This window comes from Poecile atricapillus, chromosome 31, assembly GCF_030490865.1.
Source record: "Poecile atricapillus isolate bPoeAtr1 chromosome 31, bPoeAtr1.hap1, whole genome shotgun sequence".
NCBI classification, from domain to species: domain Eukaryota; kingdom Metazoa; phylum Chordata; class Aves; order Passeriformes; family Paridae; genus Poecile; species Poecile atricapillus.
In genome coordinates, this window is record NC_081279.1 from 3,168,668 (window position 1) to 3,186,382 (window position 17,715).

General features: G+C 71.5%; 1 protein-coding gene across 1 annotated transcript; it reads right to left on the minus strand.

The window, feature by feature from the left end:
• Positions 1–1,795: 1,795 nt before the first annotated feature.
• On the minus strand, positions 1,796–17,652 carry LOC131590008 (tumor necrosis factor alpha-induced protein 2-like). The gene is made up of 12 exons (XM_058859799.1): positions 17,624–17,652; positions 13,447–14,399; positions 11,147–11,804; positions 9,941–10,055; positions 9,696–9,806; positions 8,979–9,079; positions 8,748–8,855; positions 8,514–8,649; positions 8,017–8,139; positions 6,268–6,423; positions 6,026–6,147; positions 1,796–2,171 (listed from the first exon to the last, which is right to left on the minus strand). The coding sequence occupies exons 1-12, from the start codon at positions 17,650–17,652 to the stop codon at positions 1,940–1,942; spliced, it is 2,844 nt and encodes a 947-aa protein (XP_058715782.1). The 3' UTR covers positions 1,796–1,939.
• Positions 17,653–17,715: the final 63 nt, after the last annotated feature.

Consider the following 17,715-nt stretch of genomic DNA (forward strand, 5'->3'; position numbering starts at 1 on the left):
CGCTATCCCAAGTGTCCCCACGCTCTCCCCACGCTGTCCCTCGTGTCCCCACGCTGTCCCCACGCTGTCCCCACGCTGTCCCCCGTGTCCTCACGCTGTCCCTGGTGTCCCCACGCTGTCCCCACGCTGTCCCCACGCTGTCCCTCGTGTCCCCACGCTGTCCCCACGCTGTCCCCACGCTGTCCCCCGTGTCCTCACGCTGTCCCTGGTGTCCCCACGCTGTCCCTCGTGTCCACACGCTGTCCCCACGCTCTCCCCACGCTATCCCAAGTGTCCCCACGCTGTCCCCACGCTGTCCCTCGTGTCCCCACGCTGTCCCCACGCTGTCCCAAGTGTCCTCACGCTATCCCAAGTGTCCCCACGCTCTCCCCACGCTGTCCCCAGTGTCCCCACGCTGTCCCCACGCTGTCCCAAGTGTCCCCACGCTCTCCCCACGCTGTCCCAAGTGTCCCCACGCTGTCCCCACGTTCTCCCCACGCTGTCCCCACGCTGTCCCCACGCTGTCCCTCGTGTCCCCACGCTGTCCCTCGCTCCCTCCCAGCGCCGGGGTCCCCCCCGGCGTCCCCCGGTCCCCGCCCGGCGCTGTCGCTTCCGTCGCCGCCGGTCCCTTCCCAGGGCCGGGGGTGACACGGTGACCCCTGGCCCCGCTCCCGCCGCGGTCATTTATTTTTAGCTGTCGCCTCTTCCTGGCCGGATCCCGACTATTTCTGACCCGGGGAGGGGGGGGGGACCCACCCAGAACCCCCCCCGGGGACACGGGGGGTGGCGGTGCCCTCCCTGTCCCCTCCCCCGGCTGTCCCACGGGACCCCTCGGTGTCCCCAGCCCTGTCCCCAAGGACGAGGACGCCGCTCCTGGTGCCAATTTACAGCGGCGTTTATACACCGAGGGGGGACACGCACAGATTTGGGGTGTCCCCAACCCCAGGAGGTGACAGACCCCGAGATGAGAGTGTCCCCAGCCCCGGGAGGGGACAGACCCAAGCTCGGGGGTGTCCCCAACCCCGGGAGGTGACAGACCCAAACTCGGGGGTGTCCCCAACCCGAGGAGGGGACAGACCCCGGGCTGAGAGTGTCCCCAGCCCCGGGAGGGGACAGACCCAAGCTCGGGGGTGTCCCCAGCCCCGGGAGGTGACAGACCCACGGCTGAGAGTGTCCCCAACCCCGGGAGGGGACAGACCCCGAGCTGAGACTGTCCCCAACCCCGGGAGGTGACAGACCCCGGGCTGAGAGTGTCCCCAACCCCGGGAGGGGACAGACCCCGAGATGAGAGTGTCCCCAACCCCGGGAGGTGACAGACCCGAGCTGAGAGTGTCCCCAACCCCGGGAGGGGACAGACCCACGGCTGAGAGTGTCCCCAACCCCGGGAGGGGACAGACCCCGGGCTGAGAGTGTCCCCAACCCCGGGAGGGGACAGAGCCCGGGCTGAGAGTGTCCCCAACCCCGGGAGGGGACAGACCCCGAGATGAGAGTGTCCCCAGCTCCGGGAGGTGACAGACCCGAGCTCGGGGGTGTCCCCAACCCCGGGAGGGGACAGACCCCGAGATGAGAGTGTCCCCAACCCCGGGAGGGGACAGACCCCGAGCTGAGACTGTCCCCAACCCTCGGAGGTGACAGACCCGAGCTGAGAGTGTCCCCAACCCTGGGAGGTGACAGACCCCGAGATGAGAGTGTCCCCAACCCCAGGAGGTGACAGACCCCGAGATGAGAGTGTCCCCAACCCCGGGAGGGGACAGACCCAAGCTCGGTGGTGTCCCCAACCCCGGGAGGGGACAGACCCAAGCTCGGCGGTGTCCCCAGCCCCGGGAGGGGACAGACCCAAGCTCGGGGGTGTCCCCAACCCCGGGAGGTGACAGACCCGATCCCGGGGGTGTCCCCAGCCCCTTGGGGACGCGCTGCGGGTTCCGCGGGTGTCGCCGGCCCCGCGGGGGTCCCGGGGGTGTCACGGGGGGGTCCGGGCGGGGCTGCGGCGCGGGAGGCGCAGCCGGGGCAGGTGGAACGGGAGGCAGCGCACGGGGCGCGGCGCCGGCAGCTCCGAGAAGAACGTTCGGTGCCGGGGGGGCCCCGCCTCGGCCTCCGGCCCCCCCAGATCCTGCAGCACCCCCAGGATCTCGCGGCGAGGGCCCTGCGCCCGCAGCCCCCGCGCGTCCAGCAGCGCGGCCACATGTCTCCTCCTGCGGGGACAGCGGGGAGCGGCGCTCAGCGGGGACAGAAACCCCCCGGACCCCCGGCTGCGGCTCCGGGGAGAGCCCCGCGCTTCACACGGTGCCCCCTGCCCGGTTTAACCGGTTTTCCCCCCTCCCCGCCCCGTCCCGGGGTGGCCACGCGTGCCACCGGTCCCCCGGGACCGGGACCGGGACCGGGACCGGGACCGGGAGCGGGACCGGGGACAGAAACCCCCCGGACCCCCGGCTGCGGCTCCGGGGAGAGCCCCGCGCTTCACACGGTGCCCCCTGCCCGGTTTAACCGGTTTTCCCCCCTCCCCGCCCCGTCCCGGGGTGGCCACGCGTGCCACCGGTCCCCCGGTCCCGGTCCCGGTCCCGGGGACAGAAACCCCCCAGGACCCCCGGCTGAGGCTCCGGGGAGGGTCCCGAGGTTCACACGGTGCCCCCTGCCCGGTTTAACCGGTTTTCCCCCCCTCCTCGCCCCGTCCCGGGGTGGCCACGCGTGCCACCGGTCCCCCGGGACCGGGACCGGGACCGGGGACAGAAACCCCCCAGGACCCCCGGCTGCGGCTCCGGGGAGAGCCCCGCGCTTCACACGGTGCCCCCTGCCCGGTTTAACCGGTTTTCCCCCCTCCCCGCCCCGTCCCGGGGTGGCCACGCGTGCCACCGGTCCCCCGGGACCGGGACCGGGACCGGGGACAGAAACCCCCAGGACCCCCGGCTGAGGCTCCGGGGAGGGTCCCGAGGTTCACACGGTGCCCCCTGCCCGGTTTAACCGCTGTCCCCCCCCGTCCCGGGGTGGCCACGCGTGCCACCGGTCCCCCGGGACCGGACCGGGAGCGGGACCGGGACAGGGGAGGGGACCTGGCGCGGGGCCGCGGCCGCTTCCCGGCGGGAGCAGCGGGGCGGGAGCTGCCGGGAAGGGCCGGAGGCCACGTCCGGTCACCCCGCTCGGTCCCCGCGGGCTCCACCGCGTCCTGTCCGCGGCCACCACCGGCAGAGCGTGTCCCGCCTGCTTTGTGTCACCCCCGCTTGGTGTCACCCCCCGATTGGTGTCACCCCCCGTTTTGTGTCACCCCCCGCGTTGTGTCACCCCCCGACTGGTGTCACCCCCGCTTTGTGTCACCCCCCGCGTTGTGTCACCCCCCGCGTTGTGTCACCCCCCGCATTGTGTCACCCCCGCGTTGTGTCACCCCCGATTGGTGTCACCCCCCGCTTTGTGTCACCCCCGCTTTGTGTCACCCCCCGCTTGGTGTCACCCCCGCTTGGTGTCACCCCCACTTTGTGTCACCCCCTCTTTGTGTCACCCCCCGCGTTGTGTCACCCCCGATTGGTGTCACCCCCGCTTTGTGTCACCCCCGCTTTGTGTCACCCCCGCGTTGTGTCACCCCCCGCTTTGTGTCACCCCCGCGGTGTCCCCGCACCCCCCGATTGGTGTCACCCCCGCTTTGTGTCACCCCCCGCTTGTGTCACCCCCCGATTGGTGTCACCCCCCGATTGGTGTCACCCCTCTATTGGTGTCACCCCCCGCGTTGTGTCACCCCCGGCGTTTTGTCACCCCCCGCTTTGTGTCACCCCCGCTTTGTGTCACCCCCGCGTTGTGTCACCCCCCGCTCGGTGTCACCCCCCGCTCGGTGTCACCCCCCGCTCGGTGTCACCCCCGCGGGGTCCCCGCACCCCCCGATTGGTGTCACCCCCGATTGGTGTCACCCCCGCTTTGTGTCAACCCCGACTGGTGCCACCCCCGCTTTGTGTCACCCCCCTCTTTGTGTCACCCCCGCTTTGTGTCACCCCCGCGTTGTGTCACCCCCGCGTTGTGTCACCCCTCGATTTGTGTCACCCCTCGATTTGTGTCACCCCCCGATTGGTGTCACCCCCGCGTTGTGTCACCCCCCGACTGGTGTCACCCCCGCTTTGTGTCACCCCCCGCGTTGTGTCACCCCTCGATTTGTGTCACCCCTCGATTTGTGTCACCCCCCGATTGGTGTCACCCCCCGCTTTGTGTCACCCCCCGCTTTGTGTCACCCCCGATTGGTGTCACCCCCGCTTTGTGTCACCCCCGCGTTGTGTCAACCCCGATTGGTGTCACCCCCTCGTTGTGTCACCCCCGCGTTGTGTCACCCCCGATTGGTGTCACCCCCGCTTTGTGTCACCCCCCGCTTTGTGTCACCTCCCGCTTTGTGTCACCCCCGCTTTGTGTCACCCCCCTCTTTGTGTCACCCCCGCTTTGTGTCACCCCCCGCTTTGTGTCACCCCCGATTGGTGTCACCTCCGCTTTGTGTCACCCCCCGCTTTGTGTCACCCCCCGCTTGTGTCACCCCCCGATTGGTGTCACCCTCGATTGGTGTCACCCCCGCGTTGTGTCACCCCCGCGTTGTGTCACCCCCGATTTGTGTCATTCCTCGATTGGTGTCACCCCCGCTTTGTGTCACCCCCGATTGGTGTCACCCCTGCTTGGTGTCACCCCCGCACTGTGTCACCCCTGCGTTGTGTCACCCCCTTCGTTGTGTCACCCCCGCTTTGTGTCACCCCCCGATTGGTGTCACCCCCGCGGTGTCCCCGCACCTCCCGCTTTGTGTCACCCCCGCTTTGTGTCACCCCCGCCTTGTGTCACCCCCCGCGTTGTGTCACCCCCACTTTGTGTCACCCCCGCTTTGTGTCAGCCCCGCTTTGTGTCAGCCCCGCTTTGTGTCAGCCCCGCGTTGTGTCACCCCCGCGTTGTGTCACCCCCGCGTTGTGTCACCCCCCGATTGGTGTCACCCCCCTCTTTGTGTCACCCCCCGCGTTGTGTCACCCCCGCGGGGTCCCAGCACCCACCGCGTTGTGTCACCCCCCGCTTTGTGTCACCCCCGCTTTGTGTCACCCCCCGATTGGTGTCACCCCCCGCTTTGTGTCACCCCCGCGTTGTGTCACCCCCTTCGTTGTGTCACCCCCGCGTTTTGTCACCCCCCGCTTTGTGTCACCCCCGCTTGGTGTCACCCCCGCGGGGTCCCCGCACCCACCACTTTGTGTCACCCCCGCGTTCTGTCAGCCCCCGCTTGGTGTCACCCCCGCGTTGTGTCACCCCCCGCTCGGTGTCACCCCCCGCGGGGTCCCCGCACCCCCCGATTGGTGTCACCCCCGCTTGGTGTCACCCCCACGTTGTGTCACCCCCCGCTCGGTGTCACCCCCGCGTTGTCCCCGCACCCACCGCGTTGTGTCACCCCCCGCTCGGTGTCACCCCCCGCTCGGTGTCACCCCCGCGGGGTCCCCGCACCCCCCGATTGGTGTCACCCCCGCTTGGTGTCACCCCCACGTTGTGTCACCCCCCGCTTGGTGTCACCCCCGCGGTGTCCCCGCACCCCCCGTTTTGTGTCACCCCCCGCTTTGTGTCACCCCCGCGTTGTGTCACCCCCCGCTCGGTGTCACCCCCGCGGGGTCCCCGCACCCCCCGATTGGTGTCACCCCCGCTTTGTGTCACCCCCACGTTGTGTCACCCCCCGCTTTGTGTCACCCCCGCGTTGTGTCACCGCCCGATTGGTGTCACCCCCCGCGGTGTCCCCGCACCCCCCGATTGGTGTCACCCCCCGCGTTGTGTCACCCCCGATTGGTGTCACCCCCGCGTTGTGTCACCCCCCGATTGGTGTCATCCCCCGCTTGGTGTCATCCCCCGCTTTGTGTCACCCCCGCTTGGTGTCACCCTCCGATTGGTGTCACCCCCGCGTTGTGTCACCCCCCGCTTTGTGTCACCCCCGCACCCCCCGATTGGTGTCACCCCCGCTTTGTGTCACCCCCGCGGGGTCCCCGCACCCCCCGCTTGGTGTCACCCCCCGCTCGGTGTCACCCCCCGCTCGGTGTCACCCCCGCGGGGTCCCCGCACCCACCGCACGTCGGGGAAGTCCCTGGCCAGGGCTCCGACCTCCATCTGCAGCGCGGCCGTGTCCTCCAGCACCAGCAGCTCCCGCAGCCGCGGCACCACCGAGTCCAGCCAGGGCGACGCCGAGTCCTGCCGTGGGCCCCGTGGGGTGTGGGTGACACTCTGGGGACACCTCAACGCCCCACCCCGGCCACCGCCACCGCGGCTGTCACCCAAGCCGAGCCCTGGGGGGGGTCCCGGGGGTCTCACCAGGCGGGTGAAGAGCTCTCGGAGCTGCCGGGCCTCGTCGCCCAGGCGGGCGGCCACGCGTGTCCGCGCCTTGGCGGAGGTGCAGACCAGGCGCCCCTGCAGCAGCGGCCGCACGTACTCGATGAGCACCCGGCGGTGCAGCTCGCTGACCAGCACCTGCCACCGCGGCGACACCCCCAAAATGTCCCCTCAGTGTCACCCGACAGCGGCAGCGCGGCCCGCGGGTCCCCACGCGTGTCCACAGTGTGTCACCGGTGTGTGTCCTCAGCGTGTCCCCACGCGTGTCGCCAGTGTGTCCCCCGCGGGTCCCCACGCGTGTCCACAGTGTGTCACCGGTGTGTGTCCCCAGCGTGTCCCCACGCGTGTCGCCAGTGTGTCTTCCGCGGGTCCCCACGCGTGTCCACGGTGTGTCACCGGTGTGTGTCCCCAGCGTGTCCCCCTCCTGTCCCCCGTGTCCCCCCGTGTCCCCCCCCGTGTCCCCCGTGTCCCCCCGCGTGTCTCCAGCATGTCCCCCCGCGTCCCCAGTGTGTCCCCACAGTGTCCCCAGCGTGTCCCCCATGTGTCCCCCCGTGTTTCCCCCGCGTGTCTCCCCGCGTGTCCCCAGCATGTCACCCCAGTGTCCCCCCCTGTCCCCAGCGTGTCCCCAGCATGTCCCCCCAGTGTCCCCCAGTGTCCCCCCGTGCCCCCCCGTGTCCCCGCGTGTCCCCAGCGTGTCTCCAGCGTGTCCCCCCGTGTTTCCCCCGCGTGTCCCCCCAGCGTGTCCCCCCAGTGTCCCCCAGTGTCCCCCCAGTGTCCCCCAGTGTCCCCCAGTGTCCCCCCAGTGTCCCCCAGTGTCTCCCAGTGTCACCCCAGTGTCCCCCCCTGTCCCCAGGGTGTCCCCCGCCTGTCCCCCGCGTGTCCCCAGCGTGTCCCCAGCGTGTCCCCCTCCTGTCCCCCGTGTCCCCCCGCGTGTCCCCCCGCGTGTCCCCCGCGTGTCCCCCGCCTGTCCTCCGTGTCCCCCCGTGTCCCCCCGTGTCCCCGGCGTGTCCCCCCGTGTCCCCCGCCTGTCCCCAGCGTGTCCCCAGCGTGTCCCCAGCGTGTCCCCCGTGTCCCCGCGTGTCCCCCCGTGTCCCCCGCCTGTCCCCAGCCTGTCCCCAGCGTGTCCCCAGCGTGTCCCCCTCCTGTCCCCCGTGTCCCCCCGCGTGTCCCCCGCCTGTCCCCCGCCTGTCCTCCGTATCCCCCCGTGTCCCCCCGTGTCCCCGGCGTGTCCCCCCCGTGTATCCCCCCGCGTCCCCCAGTGTTCCCCCGGCTGTCCCCAGCGTGTCCCCCTCCTGTCCCCCCGCGTGTCCCCCCGTGTCCCCAGCGTGTCCCCCCGTGTCGCCCGTGTCCCCCGTGTCCCCGCGTGTCCCCGCGTGTCCCCACGCGTGTCCCGCGCACCTGGTGGGGCTCGGGGTGCAGCGGGCGCAGCGTTTGTGCGAAGCCGGTGAGGAGCATCACGATGGAGTCCAAGTCCCCCCAGTGTGTCCCCCCGTGTCCCCCCGTGTCCCCCCGTGTCCCCCCGTGTCCCCCGTGTCCCCTCGTGTCCCCACGCGTGTCCCGCACACCTGGTGGGGCTCGGGGTGCAGCGGGCGCAGCGTTTGTGCGAAGCCGGTGAGGAGCATCACGATGGAGTCGAAGACCCCCAGCGTGTCCCCCCGTGTCCCCCGCCTGTCCCCCCGTGTCCCCCCGTGTCCCCGCGTGTCCCCCGTGTCCCACGCGTGTCCCGCACACCTGGTGGGGCTCGGGGTGCAGCGGGCGCAGCGTTTGCGCGAAGCCGGTGAGGAGCATCACGATGGAGTCGAAGGCGTCCGAGCTCGTCAGCCACTTGCGCTTCATCAGCTTCCCGAAATGGGGCTGGGGGCGGCACGGGCGGCACCCGCCGTGAGCCGCGGACACCGGGAGGGGACACCGGGGACACCGGGGACACCGGGAGAGGACTCTGGGGACACCGGGGACACCGGGAGGGGACCCTGGGGACACCGGGAGAGGACTCTGGGGACACCGGGGACACCGGGAGAGGACCCTGGGAACACCGGGAGGGGACCCTGAGGACACCGGGGACACCGGGAGAGGACTCTGGGGACACCGGGGACACCGGGGACACCGGGAGGGGACCCTGGGGACACCGGGGACACCGGGGACACCGGGAGGGGACCCTGGGGACACCGGGGACACCGGGATGGGACCCTGGGGACACCGGGGACACCGGGAGGGGACCCTGGTGACACCTTGAGGTCCTCGAAGAGGCGGCGGCTGAGGACGTGGCCGCAGGTTCGGGTGACCCGGTCCAGCGCGGCGTGCGCCTGGCGCCGCGGCTCCTCGCTCTCGGGGTGCCCGAACTGCGCCAGCCGCTCCGCGAACGCCCTGCCCGAGGGGACAGCGAGGGGCTCAGGGCTCCGCGGGGACACCGGCGACACGCGGGGACACCCCGGTGACACCCCGGTGCCACGGGCTGGCCTCACCTGAACGGGGGACAGCAGTTGGCCAAGGCGATGGCGCGGCCGGGGGAGCCGTCGGGTGGGGGGAGCTCGCCGGGGGCTTCCAGGAAGCGCTCGACTTTCCGCTGGAAGCTGGGGACAGCTCCGGTCACGGCGGTGACACACGGGGGGACACGGGGGACACGGCTGCTGTGCCACCGCGGTGTCCCCCGTGTCGCCGTGGCCCTGGGCTGTGTCACAGCCCGGTGTCCCCACCTGTGCAGGAAGGCCACCAGCACGCCCAGCAGGCTGTGGGCCATCGCCCGGCCGAACTCGGGGGTCACCTGCGGGGCTCGGTCCACGTGCGCCCGCAGCAGCTGTGGGGACACCGTGGAGTGGGGACACCGTGGGTGTGGGGACACCGTGGAGTGGGGACACGGCCACCGCGGGAGTGGGGACACGGCCACAGCTGGCGTGGGGACACGGCCACCACGGGAATGGGGACAAGGCCACCGCGGGAATGGGGACACGGCCACCGAGGGCGTGGGGACACGGCCACCGCGGGTGTGGGGACACGGCCACCGCGGGTGTGGGGACACGGCCACCGTGGGTGTGGGGACACGGCCACAGAAGTAATGGGGACACGGCCACCACGGGTGTGGGGACACGGCCACCGAGGGCGTGGGGACACCGTGGAGTGGGGACACGGCCACCGCGGGTGTGGGGACACGGCCACCAAGGGAATGGGGACATCACGGGAATGGGGTCACGGCCACCGCGGGTGTGGGGACACCGAGGGCGTGGGGACACGGCTGCCGCGGGAATAGGGACACCGAGGGCGTGGGGACACCGTGGAGTGGGGACACGGCCACCGCGGGAGTGGGGACACGGCCACGGCTCGTGGGGACACGGCCACCACCGCAGCGTCCCCTGAGCCGCCGCTGGCCCTCGGGGCCACCCCGGGGGACAGGGAAAGGTGTGGGGGTGCCGTACCCCGGTGACACGCGTGGCCAGTCCCTCCTCCATGTCCTGGCTGGTGACATCCTCGGGCCACGTGTCCTCGCTGAGCTGCAGCTCCTGCGCCACCGCCACCTCCACCTTGGCCTGGCGCGGCGTGGGGACATCGCGCGGGTGTGGGGACACCGGCAGCGGGCACAGCGGGTCCCCGGCCGCGGGACCGCCCAGTGGCAGTCCCGGTGCCACCCCGGTGTCCCCATCCCGGTGTCCCCGGTGCCCACCTTGACGGCAGCGATGCAGGAGCTCTCGAGGTCGCGCTGGGTCTCCGGGGGCAGGAGGGGTCCCAGCTCCTGGGTCCGCAGCAGAGACCCCACCTCGGGGTGCCCCAAAACCTCCCTGGAGGGGGGACAGACCCGGTGGGTGGCTGGGGACACGCGGGGACACGAGGGGACACGAGGGGACACGAGGGGACACGGGGGGGAACACGGGGGGACACGGGGGGACACACGGGGGGACACGGAGGGACATGGGGGGACACGGGGGGGATACGGGGGGACACGAGGGGACACGGGGGGACACGGGGGGGACACGGGGGGGACACGGGGGGGACACAAGGGGACACGTGGGGACACGGGGGGGGATACGGGGGGACACGAGGGGACACGGGGGGGATACGGGGGGACACGAGGGGACACGGGGGGACACGGGGGGGACACGGGGGGGACACGGGGGGGACACAAGGGGACACGTGGGGACACGGGGGGGGATACGGGGGGACACGAGGGGACACGGGGGGACACGGGGGGACACGTGGGGACACGGGGGGACACGGGGGGACACGCGGGGACACGGGGGGGACACGCGGGGACACGGGGGGACACGGGGGGACACGGGGGGACACGCGGAGACACGGGGGGACACGGGGGGACAGACCCGGTGGGTGTCTGGGGACACGGGGGGACACGAGGGGACACGCGGGGACACGGGGGGACACGAGGGGACACGGTGAGACACGGGGGGACACGGGGGGACAGCCCTGGTGGGTGTCTGGGGACACGGGGGGACACGGGGGGACACGCGGGGACACGGGGGGACACGGGGGGGACACGGGGGGACACGCGGGGACACGCAGGGGACACGAGGGGACACGAGGGGACACAGGGGGACACGGAAGGACACGGGGTGCCCGGTGGGGGTCAGATATTGGGGGGGTCCCCCGGGTGTCGCGGGGCTCTGGGTGGGGGTCCCACAGGTGCCACCAGGAGCGTGGGGGTCCCCTGGGTGTCCCAGGTGCCCTCAGGGGGGTCTGCGGCCATCTCGGGGGGTCCCCTGGGTGTCCCAGGTGCGCTCAGGGGGGTCTGCGGCCATCTCGGGGGGTCCCCTGGGTGTCCCAGGTGCCCTCAGGGGGGTCTGCGGCCATCTCGGGGGGTCCCCTGGGTGTCCCCAGGTGCTCTCAGGGGGGTCTGCGGCCATCCCGGGGGTCTCACCTGGGGTAGGCGTTGCTGTGCCAGTCGAGCAGCAGGTACAGGTCGGGCACGGCCAGGGGTCTCTGGGCCAGCGCCCGCAGCTGCTGGGCCAGCGCTCGGTGGTAGCCGCGGGCATAAACCCCGAGCGCTCCGTACTCGGGGGGGTACGCGGGGGCCACGTGGCTCCTCACGACCCCCAGGTCCCCCACGACCCTGGCGGCCAGCGCGGCCAGCCGGGCTCCCAGCCCACCCGCCGGGGCTACCTGAGCCAGCCGCTCGCTCGCCGCCCTGGCCACCGCTTCGTGCCAGCGGCGCCGCAGCCCCCGCGGCCGCCCCGGGACCGTCCCGGGGGGGCTCCGAGCGTCCGCCGCCTCCTCCTGCTCCAGCACGGCCACCACCGCCCGCAGCGGGGCCACCGCTCGCCCCGCGGCCACCGCCTCGGCCACCACGGCCCAGAGCTGGGCCAGCAGCGCCCGGTACAGCAGAGCCACGTCCCGAGCCCGCCGCCCGCCCGCGGGGCCCGGTGAGGGCGGCGGGGAGCCCGCGGAGGAGGGGGACAGCGGGGGACACGGGGATGGCGGTCGCGATGGGGACAGAGCGCACTCGGCCTCCAGCGCGATGATCTGAGCGTCCGCCGCCACCAGCTCCCGGCGCTGGATCAGCTCCAGGATCTCCAGCACTGCGGGGACACCGCGGGACGCGTGGGGTGCGTGTCACCCTGTCCCCGTGTCCCCCTGTCTGTCACCCTGTCCCTGTGTCACCCTGTCCCTGTGTCCTCCTGTCTGTCACCCTGTCCCCGTGTCCTCCTGTCCCCGTGTGCCCCTGTCTGTGCCCCTGTCTGTCACCCTGTCCCTGTGTCACCCTGTCCCCGTGTCCCCCTGTCTGTCACCCTGTCTGTCACCCTGTCCCTGTGTCCTCCTGTCCCTGTGTCCTCCTGTCTGTCACCCTGTCCCTGTGTCCTCCTGTCCCCGTGTCCCCCTGTCTGTCACCCTGTCCCTGTGTCACCCTGTCCCTGTGTCCTCCTGTCTGTCACCCTGTCCCTGTGTCCCCCTGTCCCCGTGTCCCCCTGTCTGTCACCCTGTCCCTGTGTCCCCCTGTCCCTGTGTCCTCCTGTCTGTCACCCTGTCCCTGTGTCCTCCTGTCCCCGTGTCCCCCTGTCCCTGTGTCCCCCTGTCTGTCACCCTGTCCCTGTGTCCTCCTGTCTGTCACCCTGTCCCTGTGTCCTCCTGTCTGTCACCCTGTCTGTCACCCTGTCCCTGTGTCCCCCTGTCTGTCACCCTGTCCCCGTGTCCTCCTGTCCCTGTGTCCTCCTGTCACCCTGTCCCTGTGTCCTCCTGTCCCCGTGTCCCCCTGTCTGTCACCCTGTCCCTGTGTCCTCCTGTCCCTGTGTCCCCCTGTCTGTCACCCTGTCCCCGTGTCCTCCTGTCCCTGTGTCACCCTGTCTGTCACCCTGTCCCTGTGTCCCCCTGTCCCTGTGTCCCCCTGTCCCCGTGTCACCCTGTCTGTCCCCCTGTCTGTCACCCTGTCCCTGTGTCCTCCTGTCCCCGTGTCCCCCTGTCTGTCACCCTGTCCCTGTGTCACCCTGTCCCTGTGTCCCCCTGTCCCCGTGTCCTCCTGTCTGTCACCCTGTCCCTGTGTCCTCCTGTCCCCGTGTCCCCCTGTCCCCGTGTCCCCCTGTCCCCGTGTCCCCCTGTCTGTCACCCTGTCCCTGTGTCCCCCTGTCTGTCACCCTGTCTGTCACCCTGTCCCTGTGTCCTCCTGTCCCCGTGTCCCCCGTGTCCCCCCGTCGCCGTGTGCCCCTGTCGCCGTGTCCCACTGTCCCCCTGTCCCCCAGTCCCCGTGTCCCCCGTGTCCCCTATCCCCGTGTCCCCCGTCCTCCTGTCTCAGTCCCCCTGTCCCCGTGTCCCCTGTCCCCGTGTCCCCCTGTCCCCTGTCCCCGTGTCTCTGTCCCCCTGTCCCCGTGTCCCTGTCCCCGTGTCCCTGTCCCCCTGTCCCCCGTCTCTCCCTCTGTCCCCGTCCCCGTGTCTCTGTCCCCCCGTCTGTCCCCCTGTCCCCGTGTCCCCGTCCCCGTGTCCCCGTCCCCAGCCCGCAGCTCCATCCCGCCTCCCGAAGTCGCCACTCCCGTGTCCCCCGTAGCCACAAGTCCCCGTCCCCATCCCTGTCCCCACCTCCCACCCCCCAAAGTCCCCATCCCCTCCTCCCTTGTCACCGTCCCCGCGTCCCCGCGGCCTCTGTCCCCATCCCCAAGCCCCCCACACCCCCTCGGTGTCCCCAAGCCACCCCCCCGTGTCCCTCTGGTGTCCCCCGCTGTCCCCACTCACCCGACAGCGGCTCCCGGTCGCCGTCCTTGTCCCTCCCGCCGCTCTCCGGCCGCTGTCCCGCTCCGTCCGCGCTGTCCCCCGCCTGTCCCTCCACCGGCGACACCTTCTCGGTGCCCCGCTGTCCCCACGTCCCCAGGGCCAGCCGCAGCAGCGACCCCCGCTTGCCCCCGCCCGCCTCCTCCGGGGGTCTCCGCGGGACCCCCGAGTCCTCGGAGCGGCGGCGGCCGCGGGGCCCGGCGGGGTCTCGGGGGCGGCGGGCGCGGCCGAAGGGTCCCCCCAGCTGTCCCAGGTGTCCCCCGAGCTGTCCCAGCTGTCCCCCCAGCCCCACCAGCCCCCCCAGGGTGGCGCGGCGCCGCCGCCGGCTCTCGGGGTTGGTGGCGAAGGGGTCCCCGTCCTCCTGGCCGCCCCCCGGGGGTCTCCGGAGCAGCGGCATCGCCGGGGGCCACCGGGGGCCACCGGGCTGGCAGCCGGAGGGCGAGGGGACACGGCGGGGACGCGACGCGAGGGCGCGCGGAGCCCCCCGGGACCGGCGCGGTCCCCGCGGCGGCGACACCGGCGGCACCGGCGGGGCTGGAAGCGGTGGTGGCGGTGGTGGCGGTGGTGACACCGGCGGTGACGGTGACACTGGCGGTAGCGGTGACACTGGTGGCGGCTGTGGTGACACTGGTGGTGGCGGCGGTGACACTGGTGGCGGCTGTGGTGACACTGGTGGCGGCTGTGGTGACACCGGTGGTGGCGGCGGTGACACCGGCGGTGGTTGCGGTGACACCGGCGGTGCCTGCGGTGACACCGGCGGTGCCTGCGGTGACACCGGCGGTGCCTGCGGTGACACTGGCGGTGGCGGTGGTGACACTGGTGGCGGCCGCGGTGACACTGGCGCTGGCCGGGGGTTTCCTGAGGAAGCGCCGCCCCGGTGGGGCCTCCCCGGCCGGGCAGGGTCAGCCCCGGTTCCGCTCGGGCACCGGGACCGGGCGGGGGGAACGGGCGGAGCTCGCGGCGGGGGCGGGGGACACCGAGGACACCGGGGACACCGGGGACACCGGGAGGGGACACTGGGGACACCGGCGACACCGGGGACACGGGGAGGGGACTCTGGGGACTCCGGGATGGGACCCTGGGGACACCGGGAACACCGGGAGTGGACTCTGGGGACACCGGGGACACCGGGAGGGGACTCTGGGGACCCTGGGGACACCGGGGACACCGGGAGTGGACTCTGGGGACACCGGGGACACCGGGAGGGGACCCTGCGGACACGAGGGACACCGGGAGGGGACCCCGTGGGTGACACAGGCGACCCAAGAGCACCGGGAGGGGAGCGCGGTGACACTGGGGGACACGGGGACAGGACACGGTGACACTGGGGAACACGGGGACAGGACGCGGTGACACTGGGGGACACGGGGACAAGATGAGGTGGCACTGGGGGACACGGGGACAGGATGAGGTGGCACTGGGGGACACGGGGACAGGATGAGGTGACACTGGGGGACACGGGGACAGGACACAGTGACACTGGGGAACACGGGGACAGGACGCGGTGACACTGGGGGACACGGGGACAAGATGAGGTGGCACTGGGGTACACGGGGACAGGACGAGGTGGCACTGGGGGACACGGGGACAGGACACAGTGGCACTGGGGGACACGGGGACAGGACACAGTGACACTGGGGGACACGGGGACAGGACGCGGTGACACTGGGGACACGGGGACAGGACACAGTGACACTGGGGGACACGGGGACAGGACACGGTGACACTGGGGAACACGGGGACAGGACGAGGTGACACTGGGGGACACGGGGACAGGACATGGTGACACTGGGGGACACGGGACAGGACACAGTGACACTGGGGGACACGGGGACAGGACATGGTGACACTGGGGGACACGGGGACAGGATGAGGTGGCACTGGGGGACACGGGGACAGGACGTGGTGGCACTGGGGGACACGGGGACAGGATGAGGTGACACTGGGGGACACGGGGATGGCGCAGGGACTGGACGAGGTGACACTGGGGGACACGGGGACAGGACGAGGTGACACTGGGGGACACGGGGACAGGACACAGTGACACTGGGGGACACGGGGACAGGACGAGGTGGCACTGGGGGACACGGGGACAGGATGAGGTGGCACTGGGGGACACGGGGACAGGATGAGGTGGCACTGGGGGACACGGGACAGGACGAGGTGGCACTGGGGGACACGGGACACGGGAGGGGACCGCAGTGACAGCGGGGATGGCACAGGGACAGGATGCAGGGACACCGGGGACCTCACGCGTGACAGGGAGGGGACACGGGTGACACGAGGGACACCACGGGTGACACTGGAGACCCTACAAGTGACACTGTGGTTGACCGGGAGGGGACAGGTGTGACACTGGGGACCTCACGGGTGACACTGGGGACCCCACGGGTGACACCGGGGACCTCATGGGTGACAGGGAGGGGACCCGGGAGGGGACAGAGGTGACACTGGGGACCCCAGGTGTGACCGGGAGGGGACACGGGAGGGGACACGGGTGACACTGGGGACCCCAGGTGTGACACTGGAGACCCCACGGGTGACACTGGAGACTCCTCGGGTGACACTGGAGACCCCACGGGTGACACTGGAGACTCCTCGGGTGACACTGGGGACCTCACATGTGACGGGGAGGGGTCACGGGTGACACTGGGGACCCCACGGGTGACACTGGGGACCCCAGGTGTGACCGGGAGGGGACACGGGAGGTGACACGGGTGGCACTGGGGACCCCAGGTGTGACAGGGAGGTGACACGGGTGGCACTGGGGACCCCACGGGTGACACCGGGGACCCCACGGGTGACATTGGGGACCCCGGGTGTGACAGGGAGGGGACACGGGAGGGGTCACGGGTGACACTGGGGACCCCACGGGTGACACTGGAGACTCCTCGGGTGACACTGGGGACCCCAGGTGTGACCGGGAGGGGACACGGGTGACACTGGGGACCCCTCGGGTGACATTGGGGACCCCAGGTGTGACCGGGAGGGGACACGGGTGACACTGGGGACCCCACGGGTGACACTGGGGACCTCACACGTGACGGGGAGGTGACACGGGTGACACAGGGGACCCCACGGGTGACAGGGAGGGGTCACGGGTGACACTGGGGACCCCACGGGTGACATTGGGGACCCCAGGTTTGACAGGGAGGGGTCACGGGTGACACTGGGGACCCCACGGGTGACACTGGGGACCCCAGGTGTGACCGGGAGGGGACACGGGTGACACTGGGGGACCCCACGGGTGACACTGGGGACCCCACGGGTGTGAGAGGGAGGTGACACGGGTGACACTGGGGACCTCACGGGTGACACTGGAGACTCCTCGGGTGACACTGGGGACCTCACACGTGACAGTGAGGGGACACGGGTGACACTGGGGACCCCACGGGTGACAGGGAGGGGTCACGGGTGACACTGGGGACCCCACGGGTGACACTGGGGACCCCAGGTTGTGACCGGGAGGTGACACGGGTGACACTGGAGACTCCTCGGGTGACACTGGGGACCTCACACGTGACGGGGAGGGGACACGGGTGACACTGGGGACCCCACAGGTGACATTGGGGATCCCACGGGTGACATTGGGGACCCCAGGTGTGACCGGGAGGTGACACGGGTGACACCGGGGACCCCACGGGTGACATTGGGGATCCCACGGGTGACCGGAGAGGGGTCACGGGTGACACTGGGGACCCCACAGGTGACACTGGGGACCCCACAGGTGACACTGGGGACCCCAGGTGTGACCGGAGAGGGGTCACGGGTGACATTGGGGACCCCAGGTGTGACCGGGAGGTGACACGGGTGACACTGGGGACCCCACAGGTGACACTGGGGACCCCACAGGTGACAGGGAGGTGACACGGGTGACACTGGAGACCCCACGGGTGACACTGGGGACCCCACGGGTGACATTGGGGACCCCACGGGTGACACTGGGGACCCCAGGTGTGACCAGGAGGTGACACGGGTGACACTGGGGACCCCAGGTGTGACACTGGGGACCCCAGGTGTGACCGGGAGGTGACACGGGTGACACTGAGGACTCCACGGGTGACACTGGGGACCCCACGGGTGACACTGGGGATCCCACGGGTGACACTGGAGACTCCTCGGGTGACATTAGGGACCTCACACGTGACGGGGAGGTGACACGGGTGACATTGGGGACCCCACGGGTGACAGGGAGGGGACACGGGTGACACTGGGGACCCCACGGGTGACATT